The following is a 21,614-nucleotide window of genomic DNA, read 5'->3' as shown; positions in this document are numbered from 1 at the left end:
TTTGTATGGGTCTCTTTCGATCTTGGGTAAATGTGCTTTTGGCTTTTTGCCTCATGACCTCTCATCCTTTTTCCTTGCCATGTTGGTATGGAGTACTAATCCGAGCAGAAGGCCTGCTGGCTAAACCTTTACTTTATTTGATACTTGATGTTAACAGTTGACAAATGGCCCTCTGTCTCAATTAGAAAACTGTATTCATATAATTTAGATACCAGCTGTGTTGGTTCTCACAAATGCTTTTAACCACGAAAAGTTAGTTTTTAGGAAATGCAAACGGATAGAACACTACATTAATTTCTGAATGAGGCATGCTCGTTATTGATTAAGCATGCATTTCCCTTTTGAGAGGAGTACTTGAAATTGTGTTTCTGAGCAGAGGTAACGTGTTCATTGTTAAGTCATAAGAGATGACTCGTCTTTTTCATTGGGTTGTTTTGTTTTGTTTTTTATGCCTTGACCCTTAAGGAAATGTGAATTTGATCGACACATCTCTATTTAAAATTTGATATGTATTTGTGTTTGTTTGAGAAAATGGTTGAATCTACTACGGCTGGTGTTTCATCCCATGACTTTCATGTAAGACTGTTTTGGAAATCAAAACATTTCTGGAGGTGGTACATTTAAATATTTAATCATAATACTTTGCGCCTGATTTGTTAACTCATTTACAAAATATTTTCAGGCTGGACAATTTCTTGATAAGGGACTCATTACCAATCAGAAATAGTTGTATAACCACATTTGTCGATATTTTTTTCTAGTTCAGCCCCTCACATGATACGATTTTGCCCTAACAACATTTGTTGGTTTGGGCCTGGGGTTATTCAAGAAAAAACAATTAAAACAGAAACAAAACTTCGTTTTTGGTTTATTATTGTGCTTAAATTAACTAACGTGACGAGACAAAAATTGGTGCGACACTGCCATCTTGTGGTGCTGCGGATATTACACCCAACTGGAGATTGGACTCACTAGAGTTCAAGCTGATGGGGAGCATGTTGAAAACGGGAAATTATTCTGAATAGGGCTGCATTAAATCCGGGGTAAGTTTGTGAATTAGACTACAATACTAAAGGATGTACACCGACAGACATTTATGTCCAGTTGTGTAGAGTACATTTTATAAGAACAACAATAAACCGATGAGAATGTCTCCGTCTCTGTGAAGCCGATCCACAGGGATACTAAACTGTCTTGGGGCCCTGAGCTATGGTCCTTTGGGGCCACCCATCAAAGCCTACAGTAAGCTGTGTCGGGTGACTAGTGTAAGAGTATGAAACGTAAATCGTAAATCTGACCAGTCGACCACAACAAAGAGGAGAGAGGTTATCGTAGCAAGAGAGCTGCAATTTGTCCATCCCAGACAATGGGTTTGAATCCCGCCACGGGTATCGATGGTGTACTGCAGAGCTGTTCTATTAATAAACGTGACATGGGTTTAAATCTCACAGATGGCCGTATCCATCAAAATGCAATCTTCGAAAAGTTGCAATGTCATTTGAATTGCAAAGTCAATCATAACCTCTCACCTTCTTTCAGAGTGCCTCTCAGTGGGGCGGTAGAGCCAGCTGCCGTTGGTCAAAACTGCATAGGCTACCTGGGACCAAGTCCTGTGAAGAGCACTCATTTTATTTTTAACAGGTGAAGTACATGGGTTGCATCCATGATTGCATTAGTCACCACCGGTTCTCCCGTCGGTTTAGTGGTTATAACACACACACACACACACACACACACACACACACACACACACACACACACACACACACACACACACACACACACACACACACACACACACACACACACACACACACACACACACACACACACCCCCCCTTAAGGGAAAAAAATAAATAAAATACAGTGTCAATATTTTTGTTCAGGATTTTAATAAAAACAAAAACTGGATGGGAATTTGATAGAAATGTACATTTGCAAACCATTCAGCTCAGCAGTCCACTATTCTTTAATTCCGTCTTTCCAATTGCACTGAAATCGCTGGGCTTCCTTTCGACGTACAGAAGAGTAAAGGTACTTTTACCTGAGACACGTTTGCATACAACCCCATAGAGTGGACCGTGTTTTTATACCGTTTAAGGCTGGTGGTAATATAGCCAGTGGCGGCGCCAGAGATTTTTTTCTGGTGGTGCTATGGGGGTGCTCGGCGTTTTACTGAGGGTGCTATGAAATTAGGGTGATATCATATGAGTCTCATTTTTCTCTACTACAACACCTCCCCACCATATCGTCACATATGTTTACACGTTTGCTCTCTAACGGGTCTTTGGGGTACATAAAAAGCGCCATTCAAATCGATCGTATTATTATTGTCAGTAGGCTACTTCTGACGGACGCGCACAAAGCCGCGTTCACATCCGACGGTCAAAATGGATGCAGCATGTTATAGATAACGTAATCCGAAATACTTCACTTACTTCAGTGTGTGGATTAAAGTTTGCGCCAGATGACTACCAGGTCACCACTACCATGAGCGACAAATTAAACTAAACATACCAAGTTCAATACACTTCTAACTAAAGACGGCAGATTAGAACGTCAGATATAATTAATTTAAACAGGCAAAGAGTCAGAAATGCTTTCAAATAGATTATATTATTTTAGGTCACAATCAAAACATGAAACCAAACAGTAGGCACTCAAAACCACAATAATAAGATATCAAAAAGTGTATCAAAAAGTGCACACAAAACTATGCTTAAAATCCTTAAGAAAAACCAAAATCCAGGCAAGCCAGCAGATCAGGTGTCAGTTTCCACCTAAACAAGAACAATGTGACAGAAAAACACATTGTAAACCCAATTGCAAAAACCCAGCAGAATGCAACAGACAACACGGAAAAATCGTTCACTTACCTACGTCTTCATAACAGGACAATGCGCCTGTTGTTGTGGTTGAGAGCGAAGGCATCTATGATCCTGTCGATGTCCAAAGCCCGTGCTCGCAGAGGGTTAATCGCCAGAAGTGCAAGGTCACTGGTTCGGCCATCCCCACTGCTATTCCTCAGGTAGCTCTTCAAGCGACGCAGACAAGAAAAACTGCGCTCGCAGCTCGCAGATGTTACAGGCAGGGTCAGAGATATGGAGATCAATTTGTAGAGGTCCACGAAGGCGTCTTTGTAAGGCCGCATAAGGGATAGGAACTCCTGGTTGCTGTTAATGGTGCATCCTTGCTCTTCCTTCCTTTTCAGGAGCCGGCGAACTTGATGGAGTTCTGCACACAAATTCTCCTCGCTGACCCCATAATGGCGAGCCATGGGCAGAATAACTTGCTTGTCAAGGAATGATGGGTGATTAGGGCTTAGGGCTGGCAAGCCTGCCAGTACACCATTTGCTTCGATGGAAAAGCGTCGCCGGAGTTCCATTAACAACCTGTCTAAGACAGGATAGAATGACTGAGTTTTCAGTTCATCCATGCTGCCCATGCCTGGTCTTTCTATCGGGGCCTCCACAATAAAGCCCTCCAGATGTTTAGCTGTTTGGGTCTGCCTTTTCTCACGATGTACAGTAGCTATCCCGGTATTAACGCACATGTCTCCTGCCTGCTTACGGATTGCTGCCCAGTTGTCATCTGTACGTTTCTCCGATATGGCCGTGATCACAGATTGGGCCAGGTCATCCGCTGTCAAGAGATCGAAATTGGGAGACTGTAGCGCATCGGACATGAATTTGGTAGTTCTAAAAACATCCTCAAAAAGAATTAAATGCAGAACAAACTGCTCATCCATAAGGGAACTGACAGATTTAGCCTCTGTCCTCCGTTTCGCATTCTTGTCGCGAACAGTGTCACGCAGGGTAGCGATGATAGCCGGGAGAGTTCTCTTGACTGCACAGATAGCATCATACTGGCATGCCCAGCGAGTGTCACTCAGTCTCTTCAGCTCTATGCGCTATGCCGTTGAAAGTTCCCTTTGTTTCTTCAGAAAGAGATCGTGCACCACTGACCCCGAAAAAAACTTGTACAGTGTTTGCAACGTCTCAAAAAACTCAGCGGCAGCATCTACATTATGCACACAGTCCACCAACACCAGGTTAAGCCTATGAGCATGGCAGTGTATATAAACTGCTTGCGGCACCTCTCTTCTGAAAAGTTCTTGGACTCCGTTGTTACATCCAGACATGACTGAGGCACCATCATAGCACTGGCCAACACAACAATTCAGGTCAATACCGCACCGACTGAGCGTCTGCTTGATGCTTGCAAAGAGCGAGTTTGCGTCTAGTCCATCAGCTGGGGTGAAATGCAAGAATTCCTCCACCACTCTCTCTGATTCCGTGTTCAAATAACGCACGATCACTGAAATTTGCTCTTTTTTGCTGATGTCTTTGCTTTCATCCACCAAAATGGCAAAATGTTCAGCGTCCTTAACCTCATCCCTTAATTGTTTCCTAATCATTTCTGCCATTACATTGATGATCTCATTCTGCACGTCATGGTGCACATACTTTGCATTTGACGGGTTGTTATCTGACTTTTTCTGAACGGTTTTGTCAAATTTTCCAATTACAGACAGCAACTCGCGGAAATTACCCCTGTTTGCTGAATCCTCATCTTCAATGTGGCCTCGCTGTGCGATCCCCTGACAGGCAGTATAGCGCAAGCTTTCCACAACGCCCATCATGTACCTTCTGTTTTCCTGGATCAATACCGAATGTCCTTTATCCAGCATATTTGTTATTTTTGAACCGCTTTTTGCTTTTAGCTTAAACTCAGTCCATGCCTCCATGGCAAATTTGTGTCCCATACTTTCGTGATGGCCCTTAAAAGATGCTGTTGCTTTCCGCCAGTTATGAAAGCCACTGGTTGTATACGTTGGCTCCCGATGAAACCCGTGCCCTCCTCCACCGAGAAAATGCCTGCAGGCAAAGCAAAAGACGGCATCCTGGGATACACTGTATTCCAACCACGGATATGGTTCCATCCAGCCCTTGCAGAAACTTCTTTGCTGGACTCCAAACATCCGAGTTGGATATTTGTGTAATGTTGGTATTTTCGGACCATCCTGGGCGTTCATGCTTAAGTCACCCAGGGTGCTAGCATCATGGCTAGCAGCGGCGCCCTCAGTAGAGGTGAAGGGTTGACTACTTGGACCAGGACTTTCCTCTTCTTGTTCTACATCAGAATCATCCACTACCTCCTGCCTTTTTTCTTCCTCTTGAACGTCTCCTTCAACTCGAGGATTTTTTCGGATCAAATACCGATCCATTTTCGTGATTTTGTGACCACTTGATTTAAAATTAATTGACCGATCGCCAGGATTACTGTTACTTAGCCGTTAGCCTACTACTCATTTGAACAATCACGTTCACGCACGCGGCACGCCACGCCACGTGTCTGTGTCGTGCTACGTGAACAATCTGTTTATTTCAATCTGTTATTTTCTTTTGTGATTAAAATATTATTATCACACAATACATTTTATTAAGAACTCAGAATGATTTTTTTTTTTTTTTCTTATTTTACCATTATTTTCTTGGGGGTGCTATGGGGGTGCTATGGCCAATCTAGGGGGTGCTCTAGCACCCCCTAGCCCCCCCCTGGCGCCGTGCTCAGTGGAGCCTGAACAGAAAACAAAAATCAATCTACCCTCACCTGAAAGCATCCTCACCTAACTGTTATTCACGAAAAACGGTGAAACAGAAAGTAGAATCAAAGGAAAGCTTAGTTTATCATGTAGCCTAATCAATGAGCTTATTGGAAAGTTGTCTCCATGAAGTGTGTAAAATGTGTGCTATATTATATAGCACACATTTTACACACTTCATGGAGACAACTTTCCAATAAGCTCATTGATTAGGCTACATGATAAACTAAGCTTTCCTTTGTTTAGATCAAATGCCTTGTCATATCACTTAGACAGAAGAAACAGCATGTGGAGGATTGCAAATAATAATTAATACCTCTAACGGTAAAAGACATAGCACAATGCTTTAGTTGGAGAAAATTAAAATATATATATACATTATTGGAATGTATAATTGCGTGGTGAAAGTTGTTATTACATTATGGTTTGGCAGTTTGGCACTGATAAGTGATTGGGTTTATAGCTGGTGGGAGAATAACCCATTGCTACAGCAATGGTGCTCAGTGGAGCCTGAACAGAAAACAAAAATCAATCTACCCTCACCTGAAAGCATCCTCACCTAACTGTTATTCACGAAAAACGGTGAAACAGAAAGTAGAATCAAACGCCTTGATTCTTCCGTTTAAGGTTTTTATCTCATTGGAGGAGTTCAGGGCTGAACTTCCTTTCAGGTTCAATAAGCGGACCCCAGGTGTGTCGCATCAGCGCTTAATCAGCACCCAATCAGCCCGGTTCTACGTGCAGTAGCACTGTTTCACCTATGGAGGGAGCCCTCTGCAACGCAAATCAATGTGGCGTTCTGTTGCTACTTTTCGCCTGATAGCTCACGTATATTCAACCGAAACAAATCGTAATACTTTTTCTAAATAAGTGTGCCTCTGGTTGCCAAGGAAAACATGTAATTATCGCAAAAAAGTATTTGAAATACGAATGAATATCTTTTTCAGTCACATTTGGGTCGTCAATTAGTTCCATAGCATTGGATTTAACACTAAAATACATTCTGGAAACCTATTTCCTTTTCCATTCTAGTATCGTCAGAGCCCGAGTCGCGTCACAGTGCTTAAATTTGCATACGCAATCTGATTGGATGACGGAACCGTCGCTGCCGAAAAAGTTGAACATTTTTCAACTTTCTGACGGTGGCGAACGCTCCAACTGAACGGACGGATCCACAATGCATTGCGCGTCCGTCCCCATTCAAAGTCAATGAGCAACGGTCAACTGACGGAGGTAGTGGGCACGGGGCGTAAAGGGTTCGAGAGAGAGAGCGATAGAGCGATAGAGAGACAGAGAGACAGGGAGACAAAGAGAGAGAGACAGAGAGAGACATTCTCTGCCCAAAAAAAGGGTTTTGGTAATCTTTCACAAAGTATAACGTTATATTGCACAAGGCGATTGGCTAGGAGGGCGGCCGGGTGGGGTGAGGTGGGCTCTGATTGGTTCATTATGATGGTCCCGCCTCTCCCTCTTCCTCCTTGTGAATCTCCAGGACGGAAACCAAAACTACAAGGTTCCTCAGTCCAGAGCAGAAATGACCTTGTTCCTGTGGGGTTCAACCAGTAAAGGTGCGGCCACACCAGACGCGTATCTCGCGTACTTCGCGTATGAAATCGCCATTTTCTCCATAGGGAACCATTGGTTTACGCGCGTATTACGCGTATTACGCGTATTAAGCAACATTTTACGCGCGTATAGCGCGTATGTGGCGCGTATATTTACGCGCAATACGCGCTATACGCGCGTATATCGCGTATATCGCGTACATTTCAAGAGTTCAAAAAATTGAACTTTTTACGCGAAGTACGCGAGATACGCGTCTGACGAGACACGCATTGCCCAATCAGCGTTGAGCTTGACCCGACGTCACTGGCAGAGAGTAGTGAGCTTGGACAGAAGCATACGGCCGACATCTTTCTTTATTCTGTGTGGAAATAGTAACATAGTTACGCAATTAAATGCTTTTATGGAAACATTTCTAGGGAGAAATGTGCATTTTACTTTCATAATGTTCACTCGGTGAATGTGAAGGATGTTTGGTTTGATAGTTATGACGAAGAGGGAACGCTCCGTTCACTTGCATGGACAGAGTCTCTGGTTACTAAGCAACCTCAACGTCTTGGCGGACTATTTCTCTGCTGGGAAACACACCAGACACACCATGTGAAGTTATTTAACCCGATTATTGTTATTTATATCCGAGATTATTTAATCTAACCCGATCTAAACTCTATCACCCAAACACGGCGGCGTTGGGGTTTCCTACCTCGGACTCCAGCGCAGCCACGGCCGACAACTTTCTTTATTCTGGGTGGAAATAGTAACATAGTTACGCCATTAAATGCGTTTATGGAAACATTTTTAGCGAGAAATGTGCATTTTACTTTCGTAATGTTCGCTCGGTGAATGTGAAGGATGTTTGGTTTGATAGTTATGACGAAGAGGGAACGCTCCGTTCACTTGCATGGACATGGACTCATCTAGGCGAGTGACGTATGCGCGTATTGCGCGTATGCGACCATTTTTTGACACAAAATGGTCAAGCAACATTTTACGCGCGTATCTCGCGTAAAAATTACGCGAGATACGCGTCTGGTGTGGCCGCACCATTAGAACCAGTAAGAACCAGAGCTTGTTCTCCAAGGCAGCTTCAGTCCACAGTCCACAGGATCAGCATCAACAGGGCTCCCCAGTCCCCCCCCAACCCCGCAGACACCCGCTGTCTGTCTGCTCCTTTCTGAACCCTAAACCGTTGATACGGACCCTGTGGAGGTGGGGTCCCCTGACGTCAACACTCAGTCACTCACACACACATTCTCAGCTACACACACTCGCAGGCACACACAGACTCACAGACACACACACTCTCAGGCTGACAAACACATGCACACACTCGCTCACAGACACACACACCCATACACACACTCAAGCGCGCACTCAGGGGTTGTGCGAACGACGGACGGACAGCCTGGGGTTGCCAGGTTACGGTTGGGTGTGGCGGGGGTGGTGGGCGGAGTTAGATGAGCAGCGTCCTGATCTCGCGGTGGACGTAGCACAGGAAGTCCATGTAGGAGGCGCCGCCGTACAGCCCCTTGTCCTCCACCAGGAACTGACGGAACAGCACCTCCAGCTTGTCCTTGGATCGCACGATCTGCAGCTGATGGGGAGGGGGAGGGGGAGGGGGGGGAGTGAGGAGCCGCGCAGGAGTACATCGAGGACAGTGTGGTCATGGTGGGTCAAACCACTGGTTATATAGGGTTAGAAGGTTCTGGGTTCAAACCCCGCATCCATGAGACGGATGGCCCAAACCCTTATCTTGATTAATTTAGTGGTCAATTAATCAATCGTCATTCTTTTTCTGCATAAACAAATATTGAGGATGCAGAATGTTTTATTTGCGGGTAAGGCTTTCACGTAATGTGATTTTTATTTCATTATTAAATTATTGACACAATATCGAAAAATTATCTGTTCCTGCTAAGCTACTGCAGCAATGTGTTTACCTGCTCTGGCCACTAGGGGGAGGCAAAGAGTCTTCGGCCGTGTTTGATTGAAACGTGATTTCCTCTGTTACAGACCAGCGCTAGCGTTTGTTAAGAGGTAGGCTATTTCATCCCAATCCATTCATGGAAGTTAATCATCGCAATCATGTCAAACACACAGATTACCAACAATCACTTATTGTTATGTTGTCATACACAATTTATATATATATATATATATATATATATATATATATATATATATATATATGTAACGGTGCGGCTGCCCGTTACCACAGGCAATGGACAAAAACAGGACTGACACCGGGATTTACAAGTACCCTTTTATTTAACACACACAGAACATTCAAACACATTCATGACGCCACCTGCAACACACAAAAAACACACGTTATGAGGAAGCCGGTCAGGGGACACGGTACAAACAAGGACAACGTAAAAACACTCACGTTACGGTTGCGCTGGCTTCCGGGTGCCGGGGGCTGCGGGAGGACCCGACGTGAAGTCCGGAAGAACATTTGTGCGGTGTGGGGGTGACGTCAGACGGGCGAGACCAAGTGTGTGCGAGGAGAGGGGTGTGTTGGGGTACTTGGGGAATATTTAAGGTGTCAGGGAAGTAGAGGGTAAGGATAGGTTTTAGACGAATAGGTCTGGGGTAAGGTGGGTAACTAGGGGTGGGTATAGGTAAATCAGAAATGTGTAGGGGAGGGTTAATTGAATTAAGAGGGGTATGGGTCAGGCCGGGTAGGATATATTCAGGTCCACATCATGTAGGTGGGGCAGAAGGGTCTGAGGTGAGCTGGTGACAACACCTGGCCCTTAGGCCAGCCAAGGGCTTCATTAGTGCCGAGGGGAAGACGTTTTTTTGGATTATTGAATGTTTAGATGTTGAGTTATTTTGAATTATTGATTTCGGTTTTTGTTCATTCATTTTTGCCTCCATACGGACCATGTTTTGTACCTGAATAAATTCAGGCCAATGGCCTTGCTCACATCCCACCACTGCCTCCAATCCTTCCACCGCCGCAAGGCTCATCTTGGTAACAATATATATATATATACAATATATATAATAATGTTTTCCTAGTATGGGACAGCACCCAGGACCTTACCTTCATGGAGTTGGGTCTCTGCTGCATCAGGCTGCTGATGATGGCCCGGACCTTCCTGGACTGGGGACTGTCCAACTCTGGCAGCACATTCTGGAACCAACGCACCCCAGCACACATGAGTGGGCCATCCCAAAGAGGTTATCCATCACCAGTGGGTTCAATCCCGTGGGCTAAGCCCGGGGCTTTACCAGGCAGCAGAGACTCAGAGATACAGGTGACGTGTTCAGGTGGGGATCCAGGAAACCAGGAAAGCTGGTATGAGGGTATCGGGGTATGAGGGTAGAGGAGCGGGCTAGGCAAAGCACCTGAACCTCTTATTTCACTGCAGAGCTGACCCGAGCAGACGCACATGGGCCTACACCTGCATGCACTTATCCCGCGGAGAGCGTTTACAGCACTGATTCATTCCACGTCTCGAAAAACAACGGGAGAGAGAGAAAAGCGCGAGTAATCTTCCTGATTCATTATCCGTGACAAGTTGTTTTAGGTTCTGAAGAAGGGGAGGGGGGGGGGGGGGGGGGGGGAGTGGATTCCAGGTGAGTTAAATCGTGAGACACAGTTTCTTGTATTTGAGAGCGAGGTCAGTGGTCCACCGACCTGGCTGGCGGCAGAGGGGCTGGCACAGTTCTTGCGGTAGCAGGCCAGCATGTGGGCGGTCTGGTTGACCAGGATCTCCCGGACGCTCTTCAGTGGCTGCTTCAGGATGGCACGGTAGGCTGGGGAACACCGGGATGATAAACAGTTGTTAGCTTCAGGATGGCGCGGTAGGCTAGGGAACACCGAGATAATAATCATTTATTAGTCATCGGTGTTTATATTATTGACTGTAACAAGGCGCTTGACACCAGGGGAATAGAGACGTTGTAAAACGAAGTAATCTCCAAATGAGTTTAAATGTGTTAAATATTAATAAAGAAAAACAATACATACAATGTGAATAAAAACAACAAACTGAACTTATTCAAGTCAAGTTTATTAAAACCATTCACATGTTTTGTGTAAGAGCCCGCTTTACGAAAAAAGTTAACTGCCTTGGCGTTTTCATCCACCAATTAAAACCGTCGTGGATGGCAGTAAAGGGTTAAACGGACATCGTTGCAGTTTCGCAGGGATTTCTCTCCTGATATTGTAGGAGATGTCATCCGCAGTCATCTTTACGAGGAGAGCATGTGGTCCCGGTTACCAGGAGAGATATTATTCCCAGTGGCTGGTAAGCCGACGAGCAGCCATGTTAAACCAGACTTTATGGTGATTGAGTGGCAAGGAGAAGGAGTAGGGGGGTCAGCCTGGGGCCAAACCCAGGCCCCCGCATTACAGTGTGGGGCTGTCTGTCAGCACGTCTTAGGTATGATGAACGTGCGTCTGAAATAAAGCACTGCTCAGACTCCTTTTCTCATTATTACTGCTACTTGGACAACGTTTGCTAAAGCCTCTGGCAGGTCAACTTGTACTTGTTCTTGTTTTTCTAAACGGGAAGGTGTTTGAGAAGTCATTCCGGCATTGCTAAAACGGCAATATATATCAATTAATACTGTTAATATTGAGATATGATCACGCTTTAATTCATCTGGCATAATGTATCTTCTAACTAAAAACAACAAATGAACATCTCAACTGGCTCGGTTATGACGTCTCGATGACTGATTAACTTCTAATTCAATTGTTGGCGTAGTGGAATATATATCCGTAATTTTATCATCACTATGAAGGTATTAAGGCTGCAAACGAAGCGAACGCATACATTTTAATGACTGGTATTTTCCAACTGACATTTCTAACCGACATATTCAAACTCAAATTGAGGTTCAAATAAGCTGAGGAACGCAGAAGAGTTACTGCGGTGTGGAAACGCAAATGGAAACGCAAATCTTTAAAACCTTGGGTGAGGAGAGGGGTTGGGAACGAACAGAGAGAGTTGGATGGTCACCTGTTTTGGCGAAGAAGTTGATGAGCGAGTCCGTCTCGCAGCTCTTGAACAGCTCCATCAGCTGGGAGCTGCAGTTCAGACTGAGGTTGTGGACGCGCAGACGCCTCTGGCCCCCGGCGGTGGTGTAGAGCAAGGCACACTGGGTAACACGGACAGACGGACACGGGTTTACAACAACAGCGGACGACACGATTGTTATAAACGAAGCGCTGGTGATGTATCGTGTCTGATGATGTGGTGCTGCTGTGTAGCTCAACTGGTAGAGCAAGGCATTAACATCGCCAGGGTTGGAGGTTTCATTCCCACCGGGGCTGTTTTACGCTGACAATGTTTGATAAGGTGTTGTGAGACACTTTTGATCAGATTATCCACCAAATGGTTTAAAAGATAATAACTAACCCATGGCTAGCAAACATTTGCTGGGCGGATTATTATTGTGTTTTGATGCATTCCTGTAACAAAACAGACCTGTAGATTATATTTCCCATTCATCGGTTTGCTGAGCGTGCGTTGTGCGCGCGTTGTGCGTGCGCTGCATGTGCGATGTGCGTGCGGTCCCCCGTGACGCGCGTACCTGCATGAAGGCGCCTGTCTCCTCGCTGAGCGTGTCGTCGTGCTTCAGCTCCACGGTGATGGCGTGGTCACAGTCCACCGCAGCCAGCTCCACGTCCGTCGTGTTGTTCATGTACACGCCGCCGAAGAAGTCCGTCGCCCGGAAGCCTGGCGGGACGGCGACAGAGGTTGACACGTTGAGTTACTGCGGGTTGACTGTTAAACGGGAGGTTGCTAGTTCGACCCCCTGGCTCCTCATAGCTCGGTGACGCGGTGCCCCTGAGCGAGCCTTGCATTGTAGGCACCGACGTGGATGTGTGTGTACATGGATGTAGGTCGCTTTGGATAAAAGTGTCTGCTTAACGCCCTAAGGGTAAGCTATACTTGAGGATGTGGTTTGACCTTGGATGCTTTTTATTTTGAGTTGAAACTCACACTGCTCAAGAGAAACCCTGCCTAAAAAAAATACTTTAACTTTTACTCCCATTTTCACAGTTATTGTTCGCATTAGGGCATTTTATCTAAAATGATTGTTATAGTATCCAGGTTGAAAAATCCTTGGCATCACCTTTAATATAATTCCCATATTTTTTCAGGTTTACAGGTTTTTGCATACCTGTGCTGGTGCGGACGCGCATGATGGCGTCAAACCCGATGGGCTTCTCCACATCCTTCCTCAGGTCCCTCAAGAAGTGTTCCCCGTCGGTCTCCACCTAGGAACCCAAATTAGCGTTCAGGCTGCGGTTAGAGGAGGTGCGTGCGTCTACCGTTTAGAGGAGGTGCGTGCGTGTACCGTTTAGAGGAGGTGCGTGCGTGTACCGTTTCACTGCACATGCTTGTTGAATTTTCATGGAATTCAATTTTGTTTGGATTCTTTTTCATAAACTGTGTTGACGACTGTGATAAACAGTCTTTTGAATCCTAATTAATTACTACTCTTTCTTGATCACTTGAGGCCAACTACTGAGTAAATATAATATTAAAGCAAAGCTAAGCGTTGTTTTTTTACATCTTATCTAAAGTCTGCTTCAAGTGCACATGCCTGGCCTGTAGCCAGAGACAATAGCCTAACTAGAAAGTATCCACAGTTTCATTAATAGATTGTTTTCCCATTTCGGGCCACAAAAACATCCATGTTTTAATAGATTGTAATGTGTTCTAAACGCACAGACACACACGCACAGACACACACACACGCACACACACCCGACCCACCAACCCACCCACACACCCAACACACACACACCTGGAAGTTGCTGTACTTGTAGACGGCGCCCCCGGTGTGCGCAGGCACATCCCCCATGGTGGCGATGTCCAGGTACTGGCTGGAGAACAGGAAGAGGTCCACGCTGCAGCCCTGAGCTACACAGTCCTTGGACAGCTGCTCGTACATGCCCTTCACCGGGTGGAACAGCGTCTGATTGGGCGGCAGACACATCAATCAGTCAACCGGTCAACCGGTCAACCAATCACAACCCTTTATCTGTCCCCGGGGGAAATTTTGCTGAGATGCGTACGGTAAGCAATTTCTGTAACAATGCAGGAACTATTGAGAAAAAAACATGAATCTAAAAATGAGCTGTACACATTTTACCAGTATACCACTTAAAATGGAAAGATCAGCATTCCTTGATACGCTAAATGAATACGCAAGGAGCGTTTGAGGATAATGATAATGATAGAGATACAAATGAAATGGGATAATTATAAGATGAGATGTAAACATGTTTAAAAATAACTTCATAAGTAATTAAGCACATAAGTCAAATACAAAATAGAACAGATATGTTGAATCAGTGCATAACCTTGACCAGCTTGAGCCGAACTGAGAGTAGAAGCAGTGACCCCGAGCCTCACCTTCTCCTTGTCCGTGCTGACCAGCTTCTTATCGTCTCGGTTCTTCAACTTCCCAGGTGCCTCAGCGGTCGGGATGGAGGCGTGGAAGATGAAGAGCTTCCCGCTGCACTCAGCCGCAGAGAGAGAGAGAGAGAGAGAGAGAGAGAGAGAGAGAGAGAGAGAGAGAGAGAGAGAGAGAGAGAGAGAGAGAGAGAGAGAGAGAGAGAGAGAGGCGCCGTGGCCCCGCCCCCGCAGGAGCTGGAGCGGCCCCCCACCGCCCGGACCCCCACGGCGCGCCGCCTCGTACACGCCCAAGGCGGCCCGGCGCTCGCTGCGCTGTAAGCCCCGCCCGCGGCCCCTGAACACCGGGCCCCCCATGGAGAAGGACGCCGTCTACAGGACCAGCTTCACGGCCCCACGGGGCCCCGTGAGGGACGGCGCCGCAACACCCCCCCCCGGGGTTCCCGTTCCACTCGGGGGACCCCGGGGGGCGCAGGATGTACAGGACGGCGCCCGCGGAGAGGGGCGTGGCCGGGGCGGGGCGTGGCCCGGACGAGGAGGCGTCGCCGTCGGGCGGAGGAGGAGGTCGAGGGGTCACGGTGGGGTCTTGGAGGTCAGGCTCAGGGACCGCCGCTCTGCTGATGCAATAAGTAATGAACCAGCTTAGGGGGTCACTGCAGCTGGCGACCTTTGACCCCATGTTTAGACCTTCGCACACGACGGGGTGCAAAGGTCAAATAAAATGACCTTTCAACTGCACTGTGTTGTAGAAGAAAGAAAACAGTTTGTATTATAGACCACACTAATGAACATTTTCATGTGATATTTTAATTATTAACACCAAACTATTCAAATATTGTGTTTAAGCTGACATTAACAATTATTCTTAAAATGCACATATTGTCACAACTTGCACTAACTGTTCAAATAAGTTCGAAGAACGTATTTAAATAAAAAATGTATGAAACCAGTCACTACCAAAATGATACATCTGATGTTTGACGTTTATTGCTATAAAAAAAATTGACTTTTCAGCGACCAAGAAATTGGATGACAAGGCTGCCTCAACAAAGGCAGCCTTGTACCTTATATATACACACAACATGTACGACTGGGAAAACATTTGACAAAAAGGCTCGGGCCATGATGATCTTCTCCGCCTTCGAGATGAGCTACGATTGACAGCACAGGAAGTTATGTTAGAAGAAATGTATGTTAGTGTGGAGAAAAGTCAAACGTTTGTGTTGAAATATGAAACGATGTTACAAGAACATGGCCAACATGTCAAGTATTTAAAGCACAGGTATTAATATTAAGATGCCGTGAACAGGTAAAGGGGTGGTATTGTGCCACCAGGTGTGAGTGTGATTAGCCATGACAAGCCGTTTGAAGACCGGCCGTTGCCTGTGTCTTAGGGACATTAGTGATGGACTTCGTGATTATTTTCCTTGATTCAGTCCACGTCGGTCAGTTCGCCAAGAAGAATCGTTCAGAATCGTTGGTTCAGTCGCGTTTCCGGAAGCAGTCAACCATGGAATGCACGGTTCTCAGCTGATTCAGACTCAGCTCCTCTCCCTCGTTCTCAAACAATCGTGCACGGTCCTCAACGGTCCTCAATCAACACACAACGTTACAATTAAGTTCCCTTCAGCTGAGGAGCGCATCATGTTCAGAATCGGGATGTTGTTGCCCAGGTCAGTCCCTCTTCACCGCTCTGCTAACTTAACACAGTGACCAGTGAGTCAGCGAGTGGGAGTCGCGTCTGGGAGAACGAACGATAGAGACGAACGAGAGAACTGAAACGTGGAATCAAGTCGGTTCGTTCTTCATAAAGAGTCGTTCCTTCAAACTGATTATTTTGCAAACGACCCATCACTAAGTGAAATCACAAGTGGGCGTGTCCACCTAGACTTTTGCTGGATGCACCCCTTGAACGCACATTCCAAGCCGCCATATTGGTGAATCCCATTTGCCCACCATACAATCCCATTGCCCACCGTATAACACACACACACATAACGACAATAGAGAGTGTTAAAGGAGATATCACCTGCATGCATTTCCAACCAGACATGGAGTTCATATTTGTATTTTTCTCCCACCTTTTCTGTACCTTGTTTCTTTTCCCTCGGACGGTTCAACTTCACTTGGCGGTCCACCAAAATCTTCTGCCAATACCTTTACTCATGATCACCTAAAGAAATGACAAAAAACATCAACGCCAAAACGTAAACATGCGAGCGGTGAGCCTTTGAAGGAACCGATAGATCTTTGTATCTCTGAGGAACCGGTTCTCACCGGAGAGCAGATCCAGCGTCCAGCCGTGTTCCTTGGCGACGGCCGAGCGGTCGTTGACGACGGCCTGGGCTTCCTCGGGGGTCTTGAAGCGGACGTGTCCTTCACTGTCTCCCTCCAGTGTGTCCACACAGGCCACCGTAGATATTGTAGAGAGGGCGTCCTGTAGAAATAAGAACAGACAGACACTGGGATGGAATCACCGTGCATGTGGCTGGAGCAAACATTTATTGCAGTTCATTAAAAATAGATATAATAATTGAGAATGATCAGTCGTTACCAGGGCTGTAGTGGGCGGGGCACGCGGGGGGACGCCGGCCACACACTTTTTTCAGCATGTTACAAAAAAAAATTATATATTAAAAATGATATATATATTTGTTTTACTACGGCAGCGCCGTCTGCTCAGTGTGTGGTGACTGCAGGCCCAGCCTCTCTGTAAAGTGGTGGTAGCGTGGCGATGCCTGGAGCTTTGGTTACTTTGGATTTGCTCCATCAATGTGTTGAGTGAAATGGGTGTTGGTCTCTAGACCTGTTGGTAGGCCTATTGTTTTAATACGTGGGGGAATGTAAGTATTATTAAACCTGTTGATTTTTACAATTGAGATTAACTCAAGTTTCCATATTTGGCAAGTTACAACACTGAACTCACTGAACACTGAACAACTCTGAATGTGCGTGAACACGGGATTCCTTTTTGATGACGTCATACACAGTCCCCCCCCCCACTAAAAAAATCCCCTCTACACCACTGCTGCATAGGGTGTTTGATTTAACGACAATAAAAAACATGCATTGGCCGTAGTTTATCAAGATTATTTTACAATGTTGTGTTGCGTTGTGGTGTAATTAACTGTATTGCAAAGGTTAACAACAAACCTTTGACCCTGGTTCTAACTTTAAATTTGGTTTGTCATTGAAGTCAGATCGTTGCGTTTCATTGTGTACTAAAGGTGAGATTATTGTGTTGTGTACTAAAATTCAGGTTGTTGTATTGTGGTGTGTTGTGTACTAAAGTGAGATCATCTTTGTGTTGTGTACTACAGTGATATCATCATTGTGTTGCACAAAGTGAGATCATCGTTGTGTTGTGTGGTTGTGTACTAAAGTGGGATCATCGTTGTGTTGTGTTGTTGTGTACTAAAGTGAGATCATCATTGTGTTGTGTTGTGTTCTCCAGGTGGAGCAGGGTAAAGAGACAACACCATCACCAGCTACATTCTCCTAAACTGCCAACACACTAAATAGCGTCCAATGAGTTTGACCTGTAATGGTCTGTGTCCAAAAAGCGTCTTGTTCCAGCGTCTTGTTCCAGCGTCTGCTTTCCTTCTGTGCGGCCGCTCCCAGCTTCTGGTTGAAAACATCTCGACCTTTCAAAAACGCGCTGGTGTCACAAAGTTAAACTAACGAATCATATGAGATGGGCAGACCAGTCCGCCCAGTATAGTTTGAAACTGGTATACAAACTTGGAATAAGAAGGCCTGTGTGTGAATCACAAGCTGTTTATAGAGGAAGTTCTCCACGAATAGTCAAATCTCCTAAACTGTATGCCTCCTTTACTTAACCTTTGTGGAAAACGGCATCGGGTCAAGGAGAGATTAATAGGTGCTTCCTTTTGAACACAGGAAAAGACAGCACTGCGCGGGCACACACACACACACACACACACACACACACACACACACACACACACACACACACACACACACACACACACACACACACACACACACACACACACACACACACGCTCCACATCTACGTTGTTTCCTGGTAAAAGAGGACCCAAAGTGTGTATATATCTTGAGCAGTAATTGATAAATGTTCAGGCGCAGTAAACCGATATCCCGCCCGCGTCGCCTCGTCTGAACCCACGCGGAGGAGAGTCACTTCTCTTTCAGAAGACCACGTGATTTATTTGATATCACTACTGCTGACCTAGAAAATAAACAAACTACATTTATAGACAATTGGTCAATACATATTAATGAGACGCCTACATGGTTGGGTTCTCCAATGACATGCGAATTTGAAGCGTTCATGAGCGATAACATCCCACAAAATAATATCTCATAAAGCCGCCCCAGTGTAACATGAGCCACTATGGCTCAGATTAGATAAGCCCTCCCACTTTATGACTCAGAGGAGATAACCCCTCGCACTGTCACTCTTCATCCACAGGCCGTGACTGCCCTCTAGTGGATGAAATGAGAGCAGAGGAAGACGGGGTGGGGTGGGCCTACAATTGGTGACCAGTATGAATAAATGTTGCTGTTTAAGATAATGCTTTATAATGCCACTGTTACTGATAGTTACTGATGTTATTATCAAGATTTTGCTGTTTCGGGTGGATAATTCTCTATGTAATCTAAATCTACAGTTGGTTTGTAAAATAACCAATGTTACGAACACATTACAGTTATACCTAAAGCAGCTGTTGCTGTTTTAGGTGGATATTGTGATTGCACCAAACAATTAAATCAATGAAGTATTGTAAAACTTTGTGTTGAATGAAAAGTTGTTTTATTTGCACACTAACAGTTAACGTTAAAACATACAGACGCAGGCGTATTGCCTCCAAATGTATGCTAGGTAATAAATATTTTAATCGCATAGCTGCCCACAGAATCGATGCGTCCTCATCAATCACTTGTCAACAGTGCAGAATTCGGCAAACCACCCTGAGCACTGAGCTGAGTTGACTTGACCTGTGAGACTGGACTCTGACTGCCTGCTGTGAGACTGGACTCAGACTCCCTGCTGTGAGACTGGACTCTGACTCCCTGCTGTGAGACTGGACTCTGACTCCCTGCTGTGAGACTGGACTCTGACTCCCTGCTGTGAGACTGGACTCTGACTCCCTGCTGTGAGACTGGACTCAGACTCCCTGCTGTGAGACTGGACTCTGACTCCCTGCTGTGAGACTGGACTCTGACTCCCTGCTGTGAGACTGGACTCTGACTACCTGCTGTGAGACTGTTCTGGACTTGACCAACTTGACACTTGAATGCTGGGAGACTCGGGTCTCTTTCTCTGGAGACAGAAAGGAAAGATGCGGTCAGAATCCACAAAGGCTGTTTTAAACGATCAGTGTATCATATCATCACTGCATGCATCGTTAGTCTGTTGCATCGTTATTCCAAAAAAACAATGCTTCCAAATCCATCCCTTCTTTGAACTGGTCTGCTGCCACCAGCCCAGATAACGGGAATGAATCCATGTGCCGGGCTAAGATAGGCCTAGTGTTGATGATGAATCGAACATCGGAATAATAAAAAACATGACAAGAGAACGAAGTACGACAGACAAGAAGTGACACAACAACAAGCAAATAAATCATTGACTGAAAAGTGTGTGTGTGTGTGTGTGTGTGTGTGTGTGTGTGTGTGTGTGTGTGTGTGTGTGTGTGTGTGTGTGTGTGTGTGTGTGTGTGTGTGTGTGTGTAGTCCACCGCCCTGGGCCCCGTTTCCCGAAAGCGTCGTTAGCCTAAGTGGATCCTGAAGTGCGTCGAAAGGGCATCGTAGAGTTTTCACCGCGTTTCCCGAAAGCATCGTTGGTCACGAACGTCTTGAAAACGCTCGTAGCTAACGAGTACTCCAGGGGTGCTCGTAGGTACTCGTAGGACGCTAAGAGCATCGTCAGCTATAGCCTCAGTGGCGTCACCATCGGACATTCCGTATATTGGATGCGTTTTATTAAAACGCATTGCGCCTTTATGTTCTTAGTTTGGTAATTAATAAAGATTATTAATTAATTTATTAATAAAGATGTTAAAATGGCCAAAATAAAACGGGACAGTCCAGAAAATGTTTGCGCAGGCAGGGCACTCAAAATGTGTGAGAGAAAGTGGGGGGATTTGTGCAGACTGACATAGGCTACTCATAAAACGTAGCATAAAATAATGTAAATTTTTTTTTCAATTAAACAAATTAAAAAAAATAAAAAATAACGAAATTAAAGAAATTAAAAAAAATAAAAAATAAAGAAATAAAAAAAATTATAAAAAAGCAAACAAGCAAAGAAGCAGGCAAAAGGCTGGGATATGGTGGGGATTGGTCACGTTGACGGGAATGTTTAGTGACATGAGGGAGGGTGGAGGGGGTTAAAAAAAGTCTCAATCACTATTCGACGCGCATGAAAACCAGCCGCGTAGTTATGAGGGAGGCCGTCCTCACACCGATCTTCCTCATCGTCATCGTCCTCAACGTCCTCCGGTTCAAGCAATGCCACCCCAGCCTTAGCTGCAATGTTGTGCAACATAGCCGTCACACATATCACGGCGCATGACTTGGCCGGCGAAAACTGGAGCCCTCCGCCTGACTTGTGAAGGCATCTAAAGCGCAACTTCCACCTCCCGATCGTGCGCTCAACGATGCACCGGGCCAGACGGTGGGCTTCGTTGTATTCCTCATCATGGACGTCTCCCGGGTTATTCACAGGTGTGAAGAGGAATTATTTCAGGGGGGAAAATGCCGTGAAACGCACAGTGCATTCAGGATTAGGACTGATGTATGTCAGTTTAAGCCTAATCAATTGTGTTTTAATGTCTTTAGCATTCATATAATTGCAGTCTATTTTTTTTGTAGGCTACTCTGCTGTTGTCCTTGATGGGGATATATTTTAACCCTTTTTAACACAATTTTTCTGCGACATTCCTGCGTCTCCCCCTCCTACGGAGCCCATTTCAGCACCGTGTCAGTAGACAGTTACAATCCTACGACGTCGTGAGTGCAGCGAATGCGCGTTCACGTTAAGAGGAGTTTCGGGAAACGCTCCAAAGAAA

General features: G+C 45.6%; 2 protein-coding genes and 1 long non-coding RNA gene across 4 annotated transcripts; all 3 read right to left on the bottom strand.

Annotated features, from left to right (window-relative positions):
* Nucleotides 1-2,597: 2,597 nt before the first annotated feature.
* LOC115529854 (uncharacterized) lies at nt 2,598-3,906 on the bottom strand. Its single transcript, XR_003973660.1, has 2 exons — nt 2,877-3,906; nt 2,598-2,780 (listed from the first exon to the last, which is right to left on the bottom strand). It is a non-coding gene; the product is annotated as an uncharacterized LOC115529854 (long non-coding RNA).
* A 4,700-nt stretch (nt 3,907-8,606) lies between these two features.
* LOC115529269 (protein transport protein Sec24D-like) lies at nt 8,607-14,928 on the bottom strand. Of its 2 annotated transcripts, none has more exons than XM_030337868.1 (8): nt 14,557-14,928; nt 13,946-14,116; nt 13,316-13,412; nt 12,722-12,867; nt 12,148-12,286; nt 10,818-10,936; nt 10,221-10,310; nt 8,607-8,762 (listed from the first exon to the last, which is right to left on the bottom strand). In XM_030337868.1, exons 1-8 carry the CDS (start codon nt 14,911-14,913, stop codon nt 8,622-8,624), a joined length of 1,260 nt encoding a protein of 419 aa, XP_030193728.1. In that variant the 5' UTR covers nt 14,914-14,928; the 3' UTR covers nt 8,607-8,621. The 2 variants fall into 2 exon arrangements, with proteins under 2 accessions (XP_030193728.1, XP_030193729.1); XM_030337869.1 differs by lacking the exon at nt 8,607-8,762 and adding an exon at nt 9,646-9,943.
* A 680-nt stretch (nt 14,929-15,608) lies between these two features.
* On the bottom strand, nt 15,609-18,990 carry LOC115529277 (la-related protein 7-like). Its single transcript, XM_030337887.1, has 3 exons — nt 18,096-18,990; nt 16,834-16,993; nt 15,609-16,729 (listed from the first exon to the last, which is right to left on the bottom strand). The coding sequence occupies exons 1-3, from the start codon at nt 18,192-18,194 to the stop codon at nt 16,716-16,718; spliced, it is 273 nt and encodes a 90-aa protein (XP_030193747.1). The 5' UTR covers nt 18,195-18,990; the 3' UTR covers nt 15,609-16,715.
* Between the last annotated feature and the right edge of the window lie 2,624 nt (nt 18,991-21,614).

The sequence above is a fragment of the Gadus morhua genome, chromosome 17 (assembly GCF_902167405.1).
Source record: "Gadus morhua chromosome 17, gadMor3.0, whole genome shotgun sequence".
Classification (NCBI taxonomy): domain Eukaryota; kingdom Metazoa; phylum Chordata; class Actinopteri; order Gadiformes; family Gadidae; genus Gadus; species Gadus morhua.
The sequence above is the reverse complement of the archived record's forward strand: the minus strand, read 5'-3'. Positions and strand labels throughout refer to the sequence as shown.

What these genes read in the sequence shown, in the direction of transcription:
- LOC115529269 (XM_030337868.1), bottom strand. Translation starts at nt 14,913, where the DNA reads ATGGGGGGCCCGGTGTTCAGGGGCCGCGGGCGGGGCTTACAGCGCAGC. An exon ending in TCAGCACGGACAAGGAGAAG is followed by an intron (nt 14,117 to 14,556) that starts GTGAGGCTCGGG and finishes CCGCCCAATCAG; the next exon opens with ACGCTGTTCCACCCGGTGAA. An exon ending in ACAAGTACAGCAACTTCCAG is followed by an intron (nt 13,413 to 13,945) that starts GTGTGTGTGTGT and finishes TTGGGTTCCTAG; the next exon opens with GTGGAGACCGACGGGGAACA.
- LOC115529277 (XM_030337887.1), bottom strand. Translation starts at nt 18,194, where the DNA reads ATGTTTTCAACCAGAAGCTGGGAGCGGCCGCACAGAAGGAAAGCAGAC. An exon ending in TTGGACACAGACCATTACAG is followed by an intron (nt 16,994 to 18,095) that starts GTCAAACTCATT and finishes TTATTTCTACAG; the next exon opens with GACGCCCTCTCTACAATATC.